The 22,757-nt window shown below is 46.7% G+C and overlaps 2 protein-coding genes across 5 annotated transcripts in view; one reads left to right on the forward strand and one right to left on the reverse strand.

The window, feature by feature from the left end:
• The window catches only part of ldlrad4a (low density lipoprotein receptor class A domain containing 4a), a 32,017-nt gene extending 15,049 nt beyond the window's left edge, over positions 1-16,968 (forward strand). For 2 of the 3 annotated variants that reach the window (XM_028964790.1, XM_028964791.1), the window contains 4 exons: positions 4,996-5,415; positions 13,596-13,741; positions 15,522-15,575; positions 15,658-16,968. In XM_028964790.1, coding sequence (XP_028820623.1) covers positions 5,331-5,415; positions 13,596-13,741; positions 15,522-15,575; positions 15,658-16,149 — 777 coding nt within the window. In that variant the 5' untranslated portion in view covers positions 4,996-5,330 and the 3' untranslated portion in view covers positions 16,150-16,968. The remainder of the gene's footprint in view (positions 1-4,995; positions 5,416-13,595; positions 13,742-15,521; positions 15,576-15,657) is intronic. The other variant, XM_028964789.1, reaches the window with a different exon arrangement.
• Positions 16,969-19,670: 2,702 nt separating this feature from the next.
• Positions 19,671-22,343, reverse strand: fam210aa (family with sequence similarity 210 member Aa). 2 transcript variants are annotated; one of them, XM_028964028.1, is made up of 5 exons: positions 22,189-22,343; positions 21,998-22,032; positions 21,102-21,438; positions 20,308-20,419; positions 19,671-20,218 (listed from the first exon to the last, which is right to left on the reverse strand). In XM_028964028.1, exons 3-5 carry the CDS (start codon positions 21,404-21,406, stop codon positions 19,952-19,954), a joined length of 684 nt encoding a protein of 227 aa, XP_028819861.1. In that variant the 5' UTR covers positions 21,407-21,438; positions 21,998-22,032; positions 22,189-22,343; the 3' UTR covers positions 19,671-19,951. The 2 variants fall into 2 exon arrangements, with proteins under 2 accessions (XP_028819861.1, XP_028819863.1); XM_028964030.1 differs by having other exon boundaries at positions 22,237-22,340.
• Positions 22,344-22,757: the final 414 nt, after the last annotated feature.

A 22,757-nucleotide genomic window follows, 5' to 3' on the forward strand; every position in this document is an offset into this window, starting at 1 on the left:
TCCAGACCCTGTTTGGGCCCTTCTCTGCACCAGGCACCTGCATGTCGAGGCTGGAGCGTCAGGCGATGGAGGAACGTTCTCGCGGCGCGCCGGGGTTACGGGGGCAGGAGAAAATATTCCTCCTGCAATTAGGCCTTCCGTCCTCCCGGGCCACCAGACAGATGGATCATGAATAGCGTCTAGACGCTGGGCGAGACTGGGGGCTCGCGGAGCGGACGGCCCCGCCTCCAAATGCAAGACGGAGGAGGGGCCGGGCGGACCGACCGAGCGACGGACAATGTTCTGCGGCTCATCCTCTGAAGTGTTTCCTGACTCGGCAGACATAAACAGACCCGTGTTTAGTCTCGTCCGCTCCTCAGACCTCCACTACATGTTTGTTTGTGCTGCGGGGATGAGGAGAGATAAAATAAACCCTGTGCGAAGCGCTTCGTCCGCTGCCGGCCAGTGACCGCTGAGTGCAGGAAACTGCGAGAATTGAGGAAGTGTGTGTATCTGTGTATAATTTGGATGTAATAAGGAACTGGAAGACTTGCAAGTCTTGAACAATGCATGCGCAGGCCACAGTCACTACCCTCTGTAATGTTATGATTAGGAGGTCAAGGGGCGGGTAACCGTGCTCAGTGAGTCGTCTAAAAATCTATATAAATATGTGCGGATTAAATTGCATTGGATAAAATTACGTTAAATTTCATTCTGCAAACTACCTTCACAACCTCCACCATGGTGCACTAGGAAGTGCGCTACTGTGCGTAATGGGGGCGGAGCCAATCTGCCACCCACAGACAGCACGAAAAGCCATAATGTACAAAGCATGAACATTTTTGATCATCCTGTGAATTCAACGAATCCCCAGCCAGAGGTCGTGGCCCTACAGTACACTGGCGGGGCAGTGGCGGCCTAGCGGGTAAGGAAATCAGAAGGTTGCCGCTGCGGTCCCCTTGATCAAGGTACACTGCTCCCCGGGCGCCTGTCATGACTGCCCACTGCTCACCAAGGGTGATGGTTAAATGCAGAGGACACATTTCGTTGTGCCACCCTGTGCTGTGCTGCAGTATATCACAACTAAGAAAGTCCAGCAGGATGGTCCAGTGTTTGCCTGCTTGTTTGCATCTCGACTCCGGGGCCGGTGGCGGCGAAGGCCGGGGTGCAGGCGGCGAGGTGCGCGGGAGGCGGTGGCTGGAATAACGTTTTATCTGTTCCTAAATAAAAACGCTTGATTGTGCTGCTTTCCTTCAGCACGCCCACCGCTGTCTTATGACTTGGTTCTGAGATTGTGTGTGTGTGTGTGTGTGTGTGTGTATATGTATGTCTGAGTCTCTAGTCATGCACTTACACAGTCAGAAGGTGACGGTCAGAATGATGGGTGGAGTAAAATTGACAGACCGTAAAAATGACCAACACCTTCTCTCACACACTGGGGTTAATAAGGTAGCACTCATAGGAGAGCAAGAGTGTGTGTGTGTGTGTGTGTGTGTTGTCTGCAGGTAGGTCAGTGAACACACAGGATGCACGCGAGACGGCGATGCCGCAGAGTGTCGAGAGGGAGGGAGGGAGACAGACATGCGGCGACACAGACGGGAAATGAACGCGGTTCCTCGATGAAAACAGGAAATGAACGTTCTCTGGGGCGTTGGCCACTCGCCGGCTCAGGCGGACGGGTTTGCAGAATCGGATGCGTCGGGGTCCCTGACCTCCAGGACCGGGTTGGGTTCAGGTTCTGCTTCGACGTGAGCGTAGCAGCCAGGGTTAGACCAATTATTGATTTATCGAGATATATATTCCATATCAATATTTTATTCATGAGCCCCAGGCACAGCCCAGAAAAGACGGCGGCGACTCACTCGCTGCAACTTTCCTTTAAAAAATATTAGCAATGAACAAAGTGAAACTGTGTAAAAAAATGAACTACAACGTTTTTGGCAGAACTGCGGCAATTGGTGAGATCTTAGAGGAGACTGCGCCTTGTGTGTGTGTATGTGTCTGCACTGCAGGTGTGTGTGTATATGTGTCTGAGACGCCTGTTGTCATGAAGAAGATCTTATAAAACCAGGGTCCATCCTCAAAGGTTTGGTTTTCATTAGGGGCACAAGCTCTATTGTCCAACTCCACATACGCATGCAAGTCCTGACTGATGGTGACCCGGGGCAGTGGTGGCCTAGCGGTTAAGGAAGCGGCCCCGTAATCAGAAGGTTTTGGGTCCCTGGGCGCCTCTCATGGCTGCCCACTGCTCACCAAGGGACACATTTCGTTGCGTGTCACCGTGTGCTGTGCTGCAGTGTATCACAATCACTGCACTTTCGTTCCTCCATAATCAGTGCTTGGAGTTTGTCAGAATTTGTGGGTTTTTGTTTGTCCACCCGCCTCTTGAGGGTTGACCACAAGTTCTCGATTGGATTAAGGTCTGGTTCCCCGAGCCACTTAGTTCTCACTTTGGTCTTATGGCACGGTTCTCCATCATGCTGGAAAAGGCATTGTTTTTCACCAGACTGTCCTCGGATGTTTTGGAGAGGTCGCTGTTTGAGGATTTTTTTGGTACCAGGGAGTGAGCCCACTGCCTAGGATGAGAAGAAGCCCCACACATGAATGGTCTGAGGATGCTTTACTGTTGGCACGAGACAGGACTGCTGGTAGCGCTCACCTTTTCTTCTCAGGACAATCATTTTTCCAGATGCACCAAACATCTGGAAAGGGGCTTCATGATTGAAAACGACTTTACCCCAGTCCTCAGCAGTCCAATCCCTGTCATTTTTACAGAATATCAGTCTGTCCTTGATTGTTTTCTTGGAGAGAAGTGGCTTCGTGCTGCCCTTCTTGACACCAGATCATCCTCCAACAGTCTTCGCATCACTGTGTGTGCAGATGCACTCACACCTGCCTTCTCCCATTCCTGAGCAAACTCTGCACTGGTGGCGCCCCGATCCTGCAGCTCAATCAAATTGGTCACCCTGAAGCTTTCTTACCAGCACTTGAACTTCTCTCCTTGAAGCTTTTGATGATTTAGGTACATTCTTGCCTGCGAAGCCCTTCGCAATGATGACCGCTCGTGTTTCCTTGCAGGTAACCATGGTTAACAGAGCAGGAACAATGATTTCAAGCACCCCCTCTTTTTAAAGCATCCAGTCTGCAATTCTAACCCAACCAGCATGACAGAACGATCTCCTGCCTCGTGCTCGTCAACACTCTCACTTGTGTTAATGAGAGGACCGCTGAAATGATCTCAGCAGGTCGTTTTGTGGCAGGGCTGAAGTGCAGTGGAAATGTTTTTTGGGATTAAATTCAATTTTATGGCACTTTGCAGTTCAACTGATCGCTCTTCAGAACATTCTGGAGTATATGCAAGTTGCCGTAATAAAAACGGAAGCAGCAAACTTTGTGAATGATTGTCATTCTCAAAACTTTTTGCCACGACTGTGGTTTTTCTTGCGTAAGTCAGACTATTAGAAAGTTACGAGTTAGTCTACGTATTCACTAAAGCGTAAAGTCTTAAGATGACTATCGGAAAAAAGTTAATTCTACCACCACAGAGAAGAGTCTAGATGAGTGTCTTCCTCATACCTTCAGCGGTGGAGGGACCAGGCGAGCAGGACTGGAGGGTACTGCGAGGTGTAATATGGGCTGTGAGGTAGAATGGTGATACCCCATGTTTGGCTTTGTAGGCCAGCGACGGAAGTTACAGTATCCCGTCGTCAGAGGAAATATCAGGCACGTATCACACGGATTAAATCTTTCCTCTAGTCCGTAATAGACAGGAACCCCAGAAATTGGTGTCAGTTTGTGGGGGGCTCTGGTCACACAGCAGGTGTGTGTGTCGGTCCGCATCTGCCGAGTACGATACAGAGTCATCAGTGCAGGTGTTTGTCAGAGTTGACACTCTGAAAACCCCTGGAACGTTGCCAGGTTGGCATTTTTTCATTCCTGTAAGCGTGTGTGTACTCTGCATTATTTTCACCTGTTAGGAACGTCCAATTGATTCTGCAGAAACTTTTTTTTTTTTTTTCCATGGAACAGAGTTAAGTACAAAATAGGCATGAGAGATATGGTAGTTAGACAGGAAAGACTATACAGGTCTGTCTCCATGGAGATGACCCCGCTAATGAATCACATGCCGACCCTGACAGTGGGACCGCAGGATCCAGACGCAGGTGTCCATGATGGAAGATGGGTCCAATATGAATGTATTGGATGTTCTCCTTCCACTGTCTGAGGTGGGATAAGAAAATAAGATGGAGGTGGTGAAGCCTTTTTTTTTTTTCGGGCGCAGTGCGCTTGTGCGCCGCTGGAGGGCGCTGGCGCACCGGAAGAGTTTCTCACGAGACCCAGCCGGACAGTCTCCGGGGAAGGGGCCCGATCCCGACTATGTGAAAAAATGTCGGGGGGGGCTGTCTGGTGACGGGAGCCCCCTCCCTTACCCTACACCATCCGGGTCTGTCTGGCGCGGAGGGACGCGGCATCACCTTCGTTCGTACTCATCGCAAAATGTGTTGCAAACCCACCAAACTCTTCCCTCCTCCTTAAAAAATGTATTTATAGCACCTCGGCTCAAGTTTTGCTCTTCGAGTTCGCGATGAACTCGCGTGTTCCTCTGACTCCGTGCACGAAACGTCCTGAAATGAAATATTAGGGTGATTTATTAGGGTGCGGGTTGTGCAGGAGCGTGTTTTTTTTTTTTTTCTTTGCGCACTGCAGATGTAGCTCTACACCGGGGCTCCTGTCCCCCCTTCAGCCGGACTCGTTCCCCCAGACTGACCCGGTTATTTATAGGCGCTGCGTGTGTGTGTGTGTGTGTGTGTGTGTGTGTGTGTGTGTGTGTGTGTTGGAGAGGAGGGGTGGCTTGTTGGGGGTCCGCCGCATCTGCTGAATATCCGCTAGACTGCGGGTCAGACCAAGGTCAGGCTTTTCAGTGGCGGCCTTGATTGGTCGCGGCTGGCACTAAACGAGTGCGTGTGTGTGTGTGTGTGTGTGTGTAATCCTAAACGCCCCCACCGGCTTGACCAGCCCCTCTTTCAGCGCCATTGTCACCACCAGTCTCCGCCGCGAGTCTGTTTCCATCCCATCCCACCCCCGTCTGGCCGGAGCTGCCCTGTTTTCGGAGTCGGGGGGAGGAGGAAGAGGAGGAGGTCCTGCCCCCACCCGCCACCGCGCCGCGGCGCCTCGTTATTCTGAATGAAGGGAGGCGGTGATGCGGGGAGTCTCTCCGACGCAGGGAACCGTCGAGCCTCCGGGAGGCGGAATGGCGTGAGCGACAGCGCCAGCGCCGGATCTCTTCTGCCCGCTGCGTGTTGGGCCGCGGCCGGCGGCTCCACCCCGGAGCCCCGCTACCCCCGGAGCCCATGCGAAACGCCTCGGTCCCGGGCAGCGCCAATGTCCTTTGCTCCTGCGACTGCTGCGGATCCCAGCCTCAGGGGATGGATATATGTGAGTGTCGCGCCGGCGGCCTGTCTGTCTGTCTGTGTGTCGGTGCGCGTTTTCCAGGATACCCTGTATCCGTGGTAACAGCGGTACGTTGTCGCCGGTTCAGTTTTTAGCTTCACGATCGGAGCGTTTCTGGGTCTTTTTTTTTTTTTTTTTTTAATTTTATTTCTGCATTTTATATATATATTTTTGGGGGTTGCATAAATCCGTGGCGCAGTCGTATGAGATCAGCCTCGCGTGTCAAACATCCGGCTTTTATTTCCACCGAAGCTTCCTGCAAATCTCTCTCTCTCTCTCTCTCTCTCTCTCTCTCACTTTATTTTTTATTATTATTAGTATTATTTTAAAACGACCTCGGTCTCCGTTTGGTCTTTTTTTTTTTTTTTTTTGGGTGGGGCAGCAGAGACGGGCTTAAAACCGTCTGAAACTTTTAGAACATTTTTGGCTTCATAAAACTGCAGCCCGTTCAGCTCTGACCAGATTTTATTCCAACAAGTATTTTTAGGAAATTTTTTGTAAAAAGTCAATTTTGACAGTAACTCCACAGTAGAAGGCAAAAAAAAAAAAAAAAAAAAAGGACCTGAAGCGCATGCATAATGTGTGGGGAAAGGATCCATCTGCCTGAGGGCCACATTTGGCAGCCGGAGGTCCGGATTTTGCCCATTTGTGCTGCAGGAGGAACTGAACAAGGAATCTGAACCCGGGTTCGTTTTATCTAATGAAAATTATGCAAAAAGTACATTTCCTACACCACATGATCAGCCCTAGCTAAGTGCATAATAGTGAGCAATAATAAGCGGATGGGACAAAATATGGCAGCACAGTCCTTCGTGGCCCGGGATGAATTTGTATGGGGCAGTCAGACATCAGTCATTTTTATTATGAAGCGGAAGCGGCTGCACAATCACATTTCTAGACTGGACAGCAATCATGTAGCATATCGGCTTCATCGTGATATCATCATTATCGTGGCTGGTGTGGCGTTTTGCCGCCAGAGATCGCCTAGTGACGTGACCTCGGTGCTGTGATGCTTTGGGTAGCTCCAAAATTCAGTTGAATAGATCCAGCTGGAATTCAACGGTTATCGGGACATGATTCTTACATAATTAACTGTAATTTGCGATATTAATATGTCAGTTCCAATAATCAGAAATAAAACACAACACACATGCAGAGCCTACACCGGCATTTTAACCCATTTTATATTGTAACACGTGTAAATAATGATGCATCTTTTTCAGATTGGTGCTGCAGTGCTGGTGTGTGTGTGTGTGTGTGTGTGTGTGTAGGTGAGGTAGCTCATCCCTGTCTGTCTGCTGCTGCAGGGCTGCCGCTTGGCCCACGCCCCTGGCATTGGGAGGTGAATGACACAGCAAATAATTTTATCACTTTTAACCACACACACACACACACACACACACACCCCTTACAGGCCAGACACAAAATATACACACTCAGGGTACTCCATGTCTGGTGCTGTTTAGTAAACAGTCTGTTCTAAAAGTAGTTGAATGTCGGTCAGCTCTTCTTCTTCTGTGTGTGTGTGTGTGTGTGTGTGTGTGTGTGTGTGTGTGTGTCAGGGGTGTGTTTTTTATTTATTTATTTTTTGTCAGTTTGTAGAGTATCCTTAATCTTGAAGGTTTAGTACCTGGAAATGCACGCACACACCCTCCAGTGAAGTGCATTCTGCCGACAGCAGAATAAAGGATCGGGATATTGGGTGGCGTGTTTGGCGCCGCAGCGCGCGTCTTGTTTGTAACAGAACGCCAGCGGAATCCGCGCCGATCGTCCGATTGGCACCTTTTGGATTTTCCACCGGTCGTCAGGCCCAGCACTGAATACGACCGCATCTCGTACGTCCGGACCCGGTATTTTGGAGGGGTCTGCTGCATGTTTGCTGCAAAAAGCGACAAAAGCGAGCTGACCAGACGGCCAGATCAACCAAATCTCACCAGTTTCACTTTGTCATAGTTGTTGGCGACTATTGGAATTTCGGTTCGAATGTGACCAGTATAAAGATTATAAGTAAGATTATATATTTTATATGTGTGCACACACACTCCTTTTAGTCTGTGTAAAGGCATCATTGAGGGAACTGTGTTTGGATATATGACCCTGCAGTGTGTGTGTGTGTGTGTGTGTGTGTGTGTGTGTGTGTGTTTGTTTGCTGTATCAGTTACTCTTCACCTCCAGACCAAATTTTGCTGTTTGGACATCACCGGGAGCCTTGCTGCACTTTGGGGGGGGGGGGGGGGGGGGGGGGGGGGGGGGTTGCTTTTGTTTTGGAAGGTGGTGGTGGGTGTGTGTGAGTGCGCTCTTTTTGGGGGGTTGGGCCAGGTTCAGGGGTCATCAGGGGTGACAGCTGAGACCCTGGCTGGGGGGACGGGGTCCCGTTTCAGGGCTCACGGCTGGTCCCACGTCCTTTGTGTCTGTCCCAGTCTGAACCCTTCCCCCGTCCCTCGGGGACTGATATACGGTCCCCATGGGATGGGGGATGTCACTGTGTGTGTGTTTATTAGTTGTGCCCTTTTGTGCTTATGATGGGTCGTCTTGCGCCAGAGACCTTGAGAAATCAGACGCATTTTCTAGACTCTTATTATGCATCATGCATGCATAAACACACACACTAATTATACGACAGACACACACACAGACGCTCACACACACTCCACTGTGTGTCTTGAATTCTGTCTTTATTTGACTAGACTGATTTTCAAATTAGACTGCAACATCAATCAGGCGCTACACGTTCACATAAATAATCCAGTGATGCACTGCAGGCCGGAGGCTCTTTAATAATTATATTCGACGTGAACGTTTTGGTGAAAGTTTCACCAAAATCACCTCTCCATAATGGTACTAAGTGGGATTTGAACCTGTGACTTTGTGGTCTTACCCAGGCTACTACCACCAGTCATTTAATGATGTTTCATGATGTGTTGCTCAAGATGATCAAACATTTTAAAACCAGTGTTTTACTGCTTATTAGTTTTTTTTTCGTTTTTTTATCATCATAGTGCCAGTGCTGCTAACTGCCAGATGTTGACTGGAGATCTGAGAAGTGACATTTATTAGAACAGTCATGTACTCAGGGTCGGTTGTGAGGAGTCGCTCTGTGTTGACTCAGTATATACAGATGTGTATGCAGGTGTGTGTGTGTGTGTTGGCAAGAATGAAAGGGCCAGACAAAACTTGCTTTGCAGATGTGGAGATAGAGCTCTCTGTGTGTGTATGTATGAGACGGAGACATATAGATATACAGTTGTGTGTGTGTTTGGGCTCTTTGTGCTAAAAGACTCCAGTGGGAGTGTCTGAGATTCCTTTCAGACTGTAGACACAACAGAGACATGATGTTATCGATGCGTCTGGTAACACACACGCATACGCTGCCCTCATCAGACACGCATGGGCTGAACCAACCCAGCCCCCCACTGCCGTCTTCTGGAGGTCAGAGGTCAGGCTCTTGTTCCTTGTTCCTTTTTTGTTTTGTGTGTGCTTTTGTTTGTTATTCCAGTTTCAGATGTGTGTTCAGTAGGTTAATGTGTGAATTCATTTTATCTATCTATTTATTTATCTGCCCATATATCTGTTTATTTATTTATTTATCTACACAGTCTGACACGCCTGTTTTTCTGTGTGTGTGTGTGTGTGTGTGTGTGTGTGTGTGTTGTGACCCTGACCCTCAAAGTGGGATTGTCATTGAAGGGGATGGGGTCAGATGGTGTGTGTGTTTTGGGTTCTGAAAACAATGTGTGTTCTCCAAAAAGCAGGAACCATGAACAGATCGTGAGGTTGTATTATGATATTTCAACATTTAAAATAAAATAAAATAAATAATTCTATGTTCTAGGAATAAATGTTCTGTGTGCTTAGTCAGCTGACTTTTTACCCCACGTTTCAGGTTAGTGGGTGGAGTTTGTTGCGTCTTTTTTCAGCATCAGTCCTTATACAGAAAAAAATAAGCTGTCTGGTGGACAGAATGTCCTGTGTGTGTGTGTGTGTGTGTGTGTGTGTGTGTGTGAGAGAGAGAGATTTTGAACATTCATGTTTTCATTACTGTATCCACCGTGTCTGATAGTGAGGTGAGTCATGAGTGAGCGCGTCATTCAGTCGTTTCACCGTGGAACAGGGCAGAACCGGACATGAAGGGCAGAACATTAAATGAAAACGCTCCAACAATGTGCTCAAGATGTGGTCATGTAACCGAAAGGATTAAAACGCAGTCACTTTGTAGGTAAAATTAGAACCAGAATTGCGTTTATTGGCCAAGAATGTGAGTGAACACATGCAAAAAAAATGTCATGAACAGTATAAAGAACATAATGTCAACATATGAAGACTGGGAAAATGTGCCCTGTTTTACTTAGTTTGATTTTATCCATAATTAGCATGTTAATAAATGTTGAAAAATCCAATATCGGCCAGTAATGATGAAGACTGTAGTGATGCGCTATCGGCACCCTGCATTCTTGTTATCATTGAACACGTGGTATTGTAGAACACTCTGCAATGTTCCTTTCTACTCTAGGATGGAACCCATGGTTGGCTGACTGCTATACGGCTGGTGCTAGTGGGTAACACACTCGCCTATGAACCAGAAAACCCGGGTTCAAATCCCACTTACTACCATTGTGTCCCAGAGCAAGACACTTAACCCTAAGTTGCTCCAGGGGGACTGTCCCTGTAACTGATTGTAAGTCGCTCTGGATAAGGGCGGGTTGTAGTAGCCTAGTGGGTAACACACTCGCCTATGAACCAGAAGACCCGGGTTCAAACCCCGCTTACTACCATTGTGTCCCTGAGCAAGACACTTAACCCTGAGTTGCTCCAGGGGGACTGTCCCCTGTATCTAGTGATTGTAAGTCGCTCTGGATAAGGGCGTCTGATAAATGCCATAAATGTAAATGTAAGGGCGTCTGATAAATGCTGTAAATGGGAGGGTACAGCAGCACTATACTGGTAGTGGAACTATAGGCCATTGTAGTCCTATAATACCACAGTGTAGTAATGCAGTACCCAGCCAAACCCACAGTACAGTCTGACTGTAGTATTGTAGTACTACAGGGGCATATAGTTACACTACCAGTATAGTGCTGCTGTACCCTCCCAAACACGCAGTACTATACTGCTAGTGGAACTATAGGCCCCTGTCGTACTATAATACTACAGTTACTTTACTGTGGGCTTGGCGGGATACCTTATTGCTGGTTTGGGAGCACTGTTTCATGGTACTGGTAATTTGGGAACATGAGTCGTACTATAGTAATATTCTCTGAGTGGTAGCTGAGGGTTACTCTAGGACTGTGTGTGGTTGAGGTGAATACTGTAGAACAGTCATAGTAGGAGTACTACAGAACTAGACTATCCTCACACTACTAATGTCAGGCAGTAATGGTATATTTGGGGGGCTACTGTAGGACTATTGGTGGTTTGGGGAGCTATGGTAGGACTATTGTTTGATGGAGGGCTACTGTAGGATGGTACTGGTGGCCTGGGGGGGGGCTACTTTAGCACTGTACAGTGTCAGTAATAAAGCACGGTGGGGTGGGCGAGAGTTTAAGTCTCTGCTGGCAGGTGGTGTCTGGGCCGTTTCAGGCTTATCCCCTCTGTCTGCCCAGCAGGTTAAATAATTAAAAAGTGGACGTCCAGACACCTCATCACCTGCATGAGGGGGTGGGGGGTCTCTTTAATTAGGAAGTTATGTGAGGTTACAGGTGGAGTAGCAACTGCTTCAACACTCGCTCACGTCTGTCTGCAGAACAGGACCCCGCCTGGCTCCAGAGCGCTTGTCTGGTGGGTGTCCTGCAGCAGTGGGGGTGTTGAGGTTATCCCCACACTGCCTGGCAAGCAGCAGATTCCCGCAAAGCCGTGCAGGTTACCAGTTTACTGTCTGGCTTTAGTTCATCAGCTGACCCAACCCACAAAACCCACAGTGTGTGTGTGTGAGTGTGAAGCTCATGCAGATCCGCTCCACCAAGTCTGGTTGGTGCTGTTGTCATAGCGACTGAGGAAGCTCTGTTGTTTGGTCATTGGTTTAGGGGCTGTAAGGGGTGTGGTCAGTGGAGGGGGTGGATCCAGACAGATCTGGAAGCACCCCTGGGGGGCACTGAGGCATCATGCCAACAAGGAAGTCGCCTTGGAAACTGGAGACCAATCATCTTCATCCTCACCATTGTGTCTGTCTTACGTATATTCACACTTTCTCACACACACACACACACACACACACACACACACACACTGGGTCGGAAGGCTGGTGTGTTGGCACTCAGGAAACACACATCCCCCCTCTCCCTGCCCGGATCGTGAGAGTGCAGCTGTTTTCCGTCTGCTCTGCAGCACGGCGCGAGACACGGGGCAGGAAACAGGAAATGAAGCTCCGCAGCAGACGCCTCATTAAAACACAAACAGAGACGCAGGAGTCCGAGGGGCTTACGTAACCGCCTGCCGGCCCACCCGCGCTGGGGAAAGTTGGTCTGATCGGTCGCCCCGGCAACAGCCGCTGCCGGAGCGCTCGTCTGAAAGGGGATTGACCCGTCTGATCTCCCCGAGAACTAACGTGACTCCACCCTCCCCTGATATGACTGCTCGGTAGCTGAGCAGCGGGCCGGTCCGAGTTCGGTTTTTGGACTCGGGGTTCTCGCAGATGACATCACGCCACAGGGAGACGCGCAACACACCCACAGCCCGTCTGTCTCGCTCCGAGAACACAGTGTTCTGATCAGATCAGAGTAGGGTGCGGAAGCTCTGGCCGCAGTCTGGTCAGGACACACAGGGAGGGGGGTCCTAGGTTTCCATGACCGGGATTACAGTTCCTCGTGGGTCCTGGTAGGACTGGGCCACATGGGATAAATGTCACATCCCGACTGGTTTTAACTGGTTTAGCGCAACAGAAGGGTCTGTGTGGCTGAGCTTGACCAGCTGTAGAGGACCCACCATCAGCAATGAATGCTGGGATAAATGTTCAATGAAATAACTTGTGTGTTTGCACGAACATGCATGATGGTCGTTTTGTAAAAATACATGCCTTTCTGCAGATTAATACAATTAATGTTGCACACAATGAACATCACAGCATAACCTCTGTCTTGATTAATATTTAGAGTGTGCATTGAATTTTCATTTGTATTCTACAAGAATAGATAAAAGGATGTTGATCTGGGATGATCTGGTTCTATGTATTTACATGGAGTTATGAAAGAGACAGATATGTACTATTTTTAATTTCTTTACTGTATGTGTTTATGAAAGCAATGACCATTAGCCCTTATAATAGTATAATATGACTTATAAATATGAGGAGAACTTTTATATGGCATTACATAGAGCAGTCAAAAAAATCCCTTAATACATTTTTTTTTTAAATCACCATTTTTCACTGTCTCCCCAGTAACAGCCCGGCCCCCGGATTGGTCCCGGGCGTAATCCGGTTAGTGTGTGCAGATTGGGATTATGTGCAGCACTGGGTTAACTCCGGGGTGCGTCTGCCGCTCTCGCTTTGGTGCCTGGTGTGAACTGGCGGAATCTGGAACTTCAGTTGGAGAGTGGGTGGCAATCCAGTGTTCTGTCCCTCAGTAGCAGTGTGTGTGTGTGTGTGTAGCGCATTCTGTCCTCTCCATGCCCTCAGTCCCAATACAAAGGGTCCTCTCACAGTTGAGTGTGTGTGTGTGTGTGTGTGTGTATAAACATGTCGACCCCACCCGTCCAACACACTTTTTATCACAGGCAGGGATAAAAAAAAAAAAAAGGTGAGGAATGGACCTGACTGGAAACCGTCTGGGAGAGGACGGGCGGGGCGTGTCGAGGGCCAGGCAAACCCTGCTCCAGACAGAAATAGTCCTGACCTATGATGTAAGCGCTGCTTATGAAATGCAGGTGAGGTCCGTGGCGTTTTTTGGCCAAAGCCCAAGTCACCTGACCCATCTTTGACCCGGCCACGTCTCCGTCCGGCCCTGAGAGCGCTCGGGACCGCAGACGTTCGAAGTGGCGTGCTGACTGCATTCTTGTGGATTAGCCAGTTACATCATTCAGGCCTGGGAGGGACGGAGCGCAGTGCCGGGTGGCACTTCTTCCGCCCCCTGGTGGCTGGCGCTGAGCAGCGAAGGAATGAATAATTAATGAGTGTTTTAAACGTGATTTTACAATGTTTATTCATCTCTCTCTCTCTCTCTCTCTCTCCACAGCTGAACTGGCCTTTGTTCAGATAGTCATTGTTATTGTGGTGATGACTGTGATGGTGGTTGTGATCGTCTGCCTGCTGAATCACTACCGTCTCTCTGCCTGGGCGCTCATCTCCCGCCTGAACAGGAGCAGAGACCACAGCATGCCGGTGAGTGGGATTTCTGTCAGTCAGTCTGTCTGTCTGTCTGTCTCTCTCTCTCTCTCTCTCTCTGTGTGGTTTACGTTTGCATATTTATATTAGTCGGTGTGTGTTTGTCTATGTGTGTGTGGGGAACACCTGCCACTCTGCTAGCTGGATGTCATCTATGTCTAGACACCCGGTCTGCTCCCCCGACAGTGATGCATCATGGGAATCAGACAGTGAGGCCCTCATGTATATTAATGAGGGTGTGTGTGTGTGTGTGTGTGTGTGTGTGTGTGTGTGACAGACCTTTCACCTCCATTTCTGTGTGTTTGGTGTCTTTGTGTCTGTAAATGTCCTCCTCCAGTCTGCAGCCCGATCGAGACACTGACTTCAGCCTGCTGGGATTGGCTGGGACATACAGAGTTTTCTGTCTGTCACCCCTGTCCCATCTGACATTATGGGGCTGCAGTGATTATTTCACTTTTAGGGCCAGTAGTGATGGCTGAATATTGAAAACATTGAAAACAATTAATATGTAGCAGTATCCATAAAACGGAAAACTTTTAGAATACATGTTTGAAATGCATGTTTTTTTCTTTACACATTCATAAATCAACATCAATAAATATTATATTATAACATATTATTTATTATTGTCCATTGTCCAAGCCTCTATTTCAGTATGAAAAGCAAATTCATTGTATTCTATACATCCCAATGTGGACAGAATACACATGTCTGTCAGTTTTGTATTCTGATTACATGTATTCTGCACATGATTTAGGGTCTCTGCAGTTGTCAGCACCACAATTCGACATAATCCCAGAGTTGGTCTGTGCTAAAGGGTTTTACCACAACATCACTTAACTTCACCCAAACTCTTTACTTCAGACACCTTGTTGAGGATTTTTGCTTTCTAATGTTGTAAAAAAATCGATTATCATATACTAAATTTTAGTATCGATTAGTATCAATTTCCATATCAATTGGCACTGGTATCAATACCTAAATTACAGTTTTAAATCTGCCAGTTCGTGGAATTCTCCGAAAGACTACATAAATTTTCAAAAGGGATTCCAATGTGCAGCCCAACCCCCCGGCTACCTGGAGGACACAAAAAGCGAAAGCAGTCCCAGAGTTAATTCTGCAGCACGAAGCTTGCTGGAAGATGTTAAAAAAGCAAGAGCACTGTCAGATATCAACCAGATGAATGCGGAAAGCCAAAAGATGTGAACAAGCCCGTTTGACAAAATCGCTTCAAAGTGGCCGCTATCAAAGCGAGCAGCATGACAAATTTAGCAATGCATTGAAAGACCATCACTCCAAATTACGGTTTCGAGAGTGAAGTAAAGTTGTTCAAACGTATTATTAATATTTTAATTGCCATTGTCTAGCAGAAGTGTTGAAATAATCTGTCCATGTTTTGCAATTATGTAATTGCACAACTCACATATATTTTTTACTTCTACAGTTTTTTTTTTTTTTTTTTTTTGCTCAAAAACATTTTTCTAGCTATTTATAATTTTTGTGTTTTTTATTTCTTCAATTAGTGTATATATAAGTCTTATTACTATTTAAATTTTCTAAAAATATTCTTTATTTATTAAAAATAAATCTATATAAAAGTTCCTGTGTTTGTTTATCCTCCCCCTGGACTATAAAAAGTATAGTATGGGTATCGAGTTTGAAATTTCAGTATTGTGACCAGCCTACTGGTTTCAAATCAGAGCGTTTACACAGAGTACCTAGCAGCCAATCAGAGTGGTTCTTGCATTGAGACCTTTTCTCTTCCCCTCTTTCTCAGGAGGGCTGCTCGTGGCCAACAGACAGTCTGGTGACGCAGCCGGGCAGTTCTGAGGTTAGTTGTGTTATTGTTGTGTTACTATTACGAGTCTGTAGAAATGTAATTTCAAGCTCTAATGTCTGCCTCGCGTTTTCAGGTGATGTATGGCCCACGGGGGCAGGACCGCTGTAACCCGCCCTCCTTCCAGCAGCGGGAAAACCCGTGGCGGTTCCAGCCCACGTACCCGTACCTGCCACAGGGCATTGACTTGCCGCCCAGCATCAGCCTGTCGGACGGCGAGGAGCTACCGCCATATAAGGGACCCTGCACGCTGCAGCTGCGCGATCCTGAACAGCAGCAGGAGCTGAGTCGGGCGTCGGTGCGCGCCCCACCCAACCGGACAGTCTTCGACAGTGACCTTGTGGATGTTTACGTTCATGGTGGCGGGGGGCCGCGCCCTCCCAGCAGCAACTCTGGCAAAAGCGCCTCCAGCAACCGGCCAGAAGGTCCGCCGCCGACTTACAGCGAGGTCATGGCACAGTCGGGCGCTAACCCCGCCCCTTTCCTCCACCAGCACAGCAATAATGCTCCGCCCCCTGCCCAGCAACCAGGAACTCAGTCGGGCACTCGCAAACTGGCAGCGGTGTAAGCACAACGACGCTCGGTGACGAAGCCAGGGCCAGGCGCGGGACGTCCCACACGCTGTGGTGAGGACTAACGGGAGGTGCCGGTGGGCGTTGCGTGTCTCACACGGCTTGCACCATGCAGGCCGAACTGTGGAACCAAGCCTACAGGCGAGCGAGCCTTTCTGTTTCCCGCGTGGACGTAATCGGATTTCCTCTCCTCCTTCCCTTCCTACGCTTTACACGCCGGAAAACGCCCACCGTGCTCCCGCTCGAGTGCCATGATTCATCCAAAACTAGAAACTGTACACCTCGGCGATGTAACAGGACAAAAAGAAAATTTTACGTTGCACTAAGAGACGGGCAAAATTCTACCTTTTTTTTTTGTTTGTTTTTTTTCTCTTTGGCCCAAAAGGTCTTTTTTTTTATATTAATATATATTTAAATATAATGGAGAGGATGTTAGAACTCTGATCCAGCCTAGAAATCTCCACAAGCGAACCACAAAATGGCACTTAAGGGTTTAAGAAAAAAAAACAAAAAAAAAAACTTTAATATGTTCAAGCGTGTGTTTCTCTTTGATGACCGGGTGACAATGGCATGAAGTCTTTTTAAAAATGTTTTTTCTATTCCTTTTTCGTCACAGAAATTAATTTGCGCTCATCTTATCAAGCGGCACTTTATACCTCCTTCACCTCACAGTGGTCATGGGTCCAAGGGCGAGGGGAGTCCTGGGAAACGGGCCTGCAGAGCCTGGGGGTTAGAGGGAGGGTTCCTCCGTTTTCCCCAATCGGAGTCATTAGCCTTACGAACTTCGGTTTATCCCGGTCCTGCTCCCTTTGTTGCAGCTGATAGTCTTTCTTTTTTTTTTTTTTTTTTTTTTTTGGGGGGGGGGGGACTGGGACGCAACTTCAAACCACGTTAGATAAAACAATTTCACTTTGCATCTGATACATTTTGGAATAATGGGCCGACCTTTGCTTTGAAATGCTGTCAGGTTTTTTTTTTTTTTTCCTGAAGATTGTTATGACTGGTTCAGGACTACAGACAAAACAGGACATGGAGAAACAGTCCCACATGCAGGGGGGGCGGTAAAGCCAGGTCTGCCCTGACACACAGCTGAAGAATTTTACAGAAAGAATGCTTTTTTTTTTTGTTGTTTGTTTTGTTTTAATTTCCCTCCCAGTGTTCCCCAAGATCCCAAAAAGAAAAGGGCCACAGAGAAAGTTTATTGTATTTATTTTGCTATGAGGTATTTATTTCTTCTTTTTTTCCGTTTGTCTGTCTTTCGTTTCTGTTTTGAATGGCAAAGCCACCGTAGGAATAAAGCATAACTCATAGCCTGAGTTTTACTCAAATTACCAAATTTATTCTGCATTGCCATTGAAAAGACAGCCATATTTGTATTATCATCATTTTTATTATTGTTTAGTGTTTAGTCATTCACATTTCATTTGGTAGGAAAGCCTGTATTATTGTTACGATTATTATTATTCTGATCTTCATGCTTCCTGTCACTCATTGTGTGCGTGCAGTTTGATTGGTTTGCTTCAGTGTTTTGCTGCTGCTATTCGCTGCTGCTGATTGGCCCGTACATGTCACATGTCCACTTCCCTCTTCGCGTCCCCCACCTCCGCTGCCGACTTTATTACCCAAGAGCTAGGCTTTATTCTTATATATATATATATTTCTCCTCTTATCCGTCCCTCTGCCATCATTCCATACAAACCAGACCGTGTTTGTGGTTTATTGATGGCCAAGAGAGGTTCTGCATGTTTGTTTGTTAATTTTTATAAGGTGAGCAAATCTGGTGCCTACCGGTCGTGTTCTGAACAGACATAGGAACCCACTTGCACTCAAAAGACAAAAAAAAAAAAAAGCCCCCCCCACCTTCGTTGTGCCTCACTTTCAACGGTGCTTTTTCAGTAGTCGGACTCCGTTTATTTGTATGGTGCTGTACATAACTTGAAGATATTATGCACATATCCTACCCAATGGGTAGAAAAAGAAAAAAACCACAAGAGAACATTGTTGATACTGTAATATAAAATGTACAGATGATATAAGAAAAAAAAGACAACTTTAACACAGCGGTATCAAGGTTTTGTGAATGCCGGCAAAAATTACGCTTTTGTCTTTTTTTTTTTTTTTCTTCTTTTTTTTGTACAACAAAGTTTGCAAAAAAATATGATTCTACAAAACACCGTCTCATAATAAATTTGGGAATATGACTTCTATTTTTTCCTATCTAGTTAATGCATATGTGTTATGTGATATAAGAGACAGTTGCTGCTGCTTTTTTAACTTCCAGAGAACCTTTTTTTTTTTTTTTTTGTTTTTTCTTTTTCCCCAGCGCTTTGCTGCCATTTATTTATTCCACATTTCTCTCTCTCTTTTCCCTTTTGTAACTGCCTGGACTTTTATTAATCACGCTGAGACTATGACAAAAAATAAATGAAAGAACAGATGATCGAGAACCAATCAGTCCAGATTGACTTCAGACCTGGGCCTTTAACAAAAAAAGAAAAGGGATTTTAAAGGAATTTTTTTTTTTTTTTTTTTACAATTTTGTACATGCGTGTAAACTATTCCAGTTTCTGAATGGCCCACAGCCCTGTGATCCCAGTGCATGTTGACTCAGATTCTCCTTTTTTTTTCCCCCCTTTGCAACATGTTTTGTTTTCCAATATATAAATGTATTGTTATTTAATTTTTTGTCAAGCTTGAATGATGGACTTGGGAAAGTCTGAATACTACAGCCTGTACTTTTGAATTCCTCGCATAAATGAACTCAGCACACCAGAACACATGACCCGAGTGCTGCACTAACTAATGGCCTTCATCACCACCACCTCCATCGTCATCGTCAACCTTCATCATGGTACGGCGTCCGATGGGGACTTTAGAACAAAACATTTCTGCTTCATGACATTTCTGCTTTATTTCTGCCAGAGGGAAGAGACTGAGGAGAAAGTATTCCTATGCCTTTATTATTATTATTATTATTATTATTATTTAAGCAGTTGTGATGTCATTGGTTTGCGGTCTGAAATCATTGCAGTAATTTTACAGGAAAATGGCGACTTCAAAAATGACAGAGGAAAAAAATAAATAAAAACTTCATAAATGTGGTGGTGTCCTTTTATTTACAGGGATTATTATTATGGATTATTATTAGGGATTTATTTATTTATTTTTTTTAAAGATATTTTTTTTTCCTGATGTGGGGTAAACAGCCAGTTCAAACTGTACCAGCAAATGGCAAAATAGCGCGCACTACGGTCCGATACTTGGAATGCGAGCAGCCTCCACGCTTCAGTTCGCACACGTGCCGCGGGGACCAACGCGTTTCATATTCTTACGACCGCGAATCTGTCCATCATGTACATCACGTGTACTGGACGATGCACAATTGCGCCATGATTTGTCACATGAGTGGCGATGTAGTTTTAAGCATAATCTTTACAGTGGTAAAATGCTACTGTGGGGTCCAGGCATTTGGATTTGTGTTTAAGAAATGAACATTTTGACCCATAAACACTGTTGATTTGGTGTAATGGCTCCTTCATTTTATTATAGAGGCACAACAAACAGCATCAAACTGGTGGATAACCAGCAATGAGCCCAGAACAGAGTAGCTGACGTAAAAGTAAAGTTCATTCAGTTTGCAGCTAGGCGCCTGGTGGATGTTGGGGGGGTTGTGGGTAGCTCTGTACTGAACGCCATGACCCCCCTCCTACATAAATAAAGTCTACATGATAAATAAAACGAGTGACAAGTTGCAGGGCAAGTGCGAGTGTTCTGGGGTTCTTCATAAGTCGGCTGCAGCTACTCCGTTTTCTTACGGAAAGACACCTTGTCTTTGGTCTCCTGCAGCTTCTCAGAAAGTTTGTCCTTGGTTTCCTCCATCCGCTCGGAGAAGCGATCCTTGGTCTCCTCCATCTTCCCCGAAATCCTCTCCTTGGTCTCCTCCATCTTCTCCTGCAGGTACTCCTTGACGGGTGGAGGGGTGGACATGTAGCCGTGCTTTCTGAGGTACTTCACCGACAGCGACGTTCCGCCCAGGGTCACAGTGTACCGCGCCGGTGTAGCGATCTGCGGCAAGAACAGAAATCACGTCTCAGTTCACAGACACTGTTACCGCCAGTGGTAAAAACGCGCCGGAGAACCACCACAGTCCTCACCTTGTACATGGCATAAGCAGTAAGCGCATAGCCACTCTGAGAATTTTCCAGCAGCTTGACCAGGCGGTCAGGAAAGCCGACGTACTCCAGAAAAGGAACAAGGTTCACACCCCTGAATGAGAGGAGGAAGAAAACGGCAAACGTCAGACCACATTCATGGAATCGTGACACGGTGACTCAACGACATGTATACTCTGTATTTGACCCATCACCCTTGGTGAGCAGTGGGCAGCCATGACAGGCGCCCGGGGAGCAGTGTGTGGGGACGGTGCTTTTGCTCAGTCGGCACCTTGGCGGTTCGGGACTCGATCCGGCAACCTTCTGATCCATAACCCTGATATTTTACTTTATACATAATAAGAAATTGGTGATTTATTGTCATTATTTAAAATGAGTTTTTGAAGGTCAAACTGAAAAGCAGCTAAAAAATGAATGATGACAACACAAGCTGTGGACAAAAACCTGCAGACCACTTCATCTTTTGCAAGGAAATGATTCAATGTTTTCAAATTGGTAATATAAATATTCATATATGTGTATTTATCTTCAAATGGAACGTCTGATCCATTTAAATATATACACGAAAACGAAGCCCCGCCCCCACACTGTGCCACTTACGTCACGCCACCAGGTGCAGAACGGCGTCCCGAACACCATCAGCCAATCACCTACTTACAGCCTCAAGAACAAGAACTGCAGCCGAGCCAGAAAACTCCAGCCAAATCCACCCATTAAAACCGTTAGATGTTACACCACAGATGACATTTGCAGGTGACAGAGTCGGATTCACTCACTTCATGGCAGCGTAGTAGAAGGTCCCAAACCACACAGTCGACGTCACCAGGTGCACCGGGATCATAACCTTCCCGTACTGCTTAAAGGTCTTCTTAAACCTCTGCACCAGGCCCATGGATCGGTCCTGCAGGGGGTCGGCGTCGCCTGGGTCACCGTGTCCCGAGGACGGAGAGCGGGGGGCGGCGGAAGACGCCGCCGCGGACGTGTTCAGCCACCGGGGGGCACCGGAGGGAAGCTTGGCACCTGCCGCCCAGGTAAAGGCGACGGCCGGCCTGCAGGCCCCAGGACTCAGGATCCTCAGCATCTTGCTCCAGTCTCCAGGTCCAGGCTCTACGTCTGCGGGTCAGGACAGGTGGTGACACCTGAGAAGTCTCATATATATATATATGAAACATTTTACCTTCCACACAATTTTTTGTTTACTATGTGTGAGTTATGTCATAGTTCGGAGTCTCTGTGTAGTTCTACAGGGGAAGAAAGACTTGTCCACAAACTAGAAGAGGCTAACACTGGCTACCAGGTCATACATTTCTTTTAAAACTGCAAGGAATTATGGGAAATTCAACTTGCTCAGAGTAAAAATGCTTTTCAGAAGGTTGCATTGCAGGTTCCTTTCTTTTGTACATTTCATTAAAAAAAAAAGCATATGCTTAAACAAAGTCCCAACAATGCAAAAGAGAGCCCTTCTCCAATCCCAACCGCAAATAAAAAAAGGGACACGTGAATAAGGCAAGGTACTGGGGAAGGATAAATAAATCAAAATAAAATATAAATACATTTATTCATGTGTACTGGTGAAGCAAGAATGGTAAAATGTGTTCCATTCTACACAAAATAAACTGACAATTAAAAACGAGGGCGGGAGGAATTTAAAGCTCATAGCAGGGGCTCCTACCTTCCCGAAATGCCGCTTCGGTGAAGTTCCCGGATCTGAAATTAAGTTATACAACAATCAATACACTCAAAGAGAATAAACGTCCCGCGTTTCTGGACATTAAACGGAGTAGGGGATCTGGCCTCCCTGTTTCAAGCGTCATTCTGAGTCAGCCACGCTACTCATGCTGCAGCGGCGGTACGAGTACGTACTCCGTGCGCGTACCACACCCGCAGCGCGTACTCTGTGCGTAAACGTACTCATCCGCGCCGAGTCCGGCACAACGCAACGCTGTTTACGCGGCAACTACACAGGTGGCGGCTCCATGTCCTTCTGTCATTCAGCGACACATGGTGCCCTCGGCCGAAAAGCACCATGGGAAGTGTAGTTAGGGCTGGATAGAGAACAACAAACGACATCAGAGTAAAAAACTCAAACTCCCAGAATGCAACAAGAGACGGAAGCTGTCATAGCGTCATCATGTCTTCCTCTGGTGACTATCCGCCGAAATATATATCAATTAATTAAAAAAGATAGATTTTTAAAAAAATAACTATAATTTCCATTATTTGAAAAGAGAGATACATTTGAATCTACATTTCTGTCGCTTATCTGAACTTATGTTTGAAAGCCTGAGTCTGAAAAATGTGTTTGCTGATTTGTTTATTGTCCAAAAAAAAAACTTAACAAATGTCATTTTAAATAGTACTGTCAACAGTATTTTTGGCAGCAAAAGATGTTCGCTGTTGCGGCAGTTGCGATTGTTCGCCTCCATCCCAGT

This window comes from Denticeps clupeoides, chromosome 20 (assembly GCF_900700375.1).
Source record: "Denticeps clupeoides chromosome 20, fDenClu1.1, whole genome shotgun sequence".
Taxonomy (NCBI): domain Eukaryota; kingdom Metazoa; phylum Chordata; class Actinopteri; order Clupeiformes; family Denticipitidae; genus Denticeps; species Denticeps clupeoides.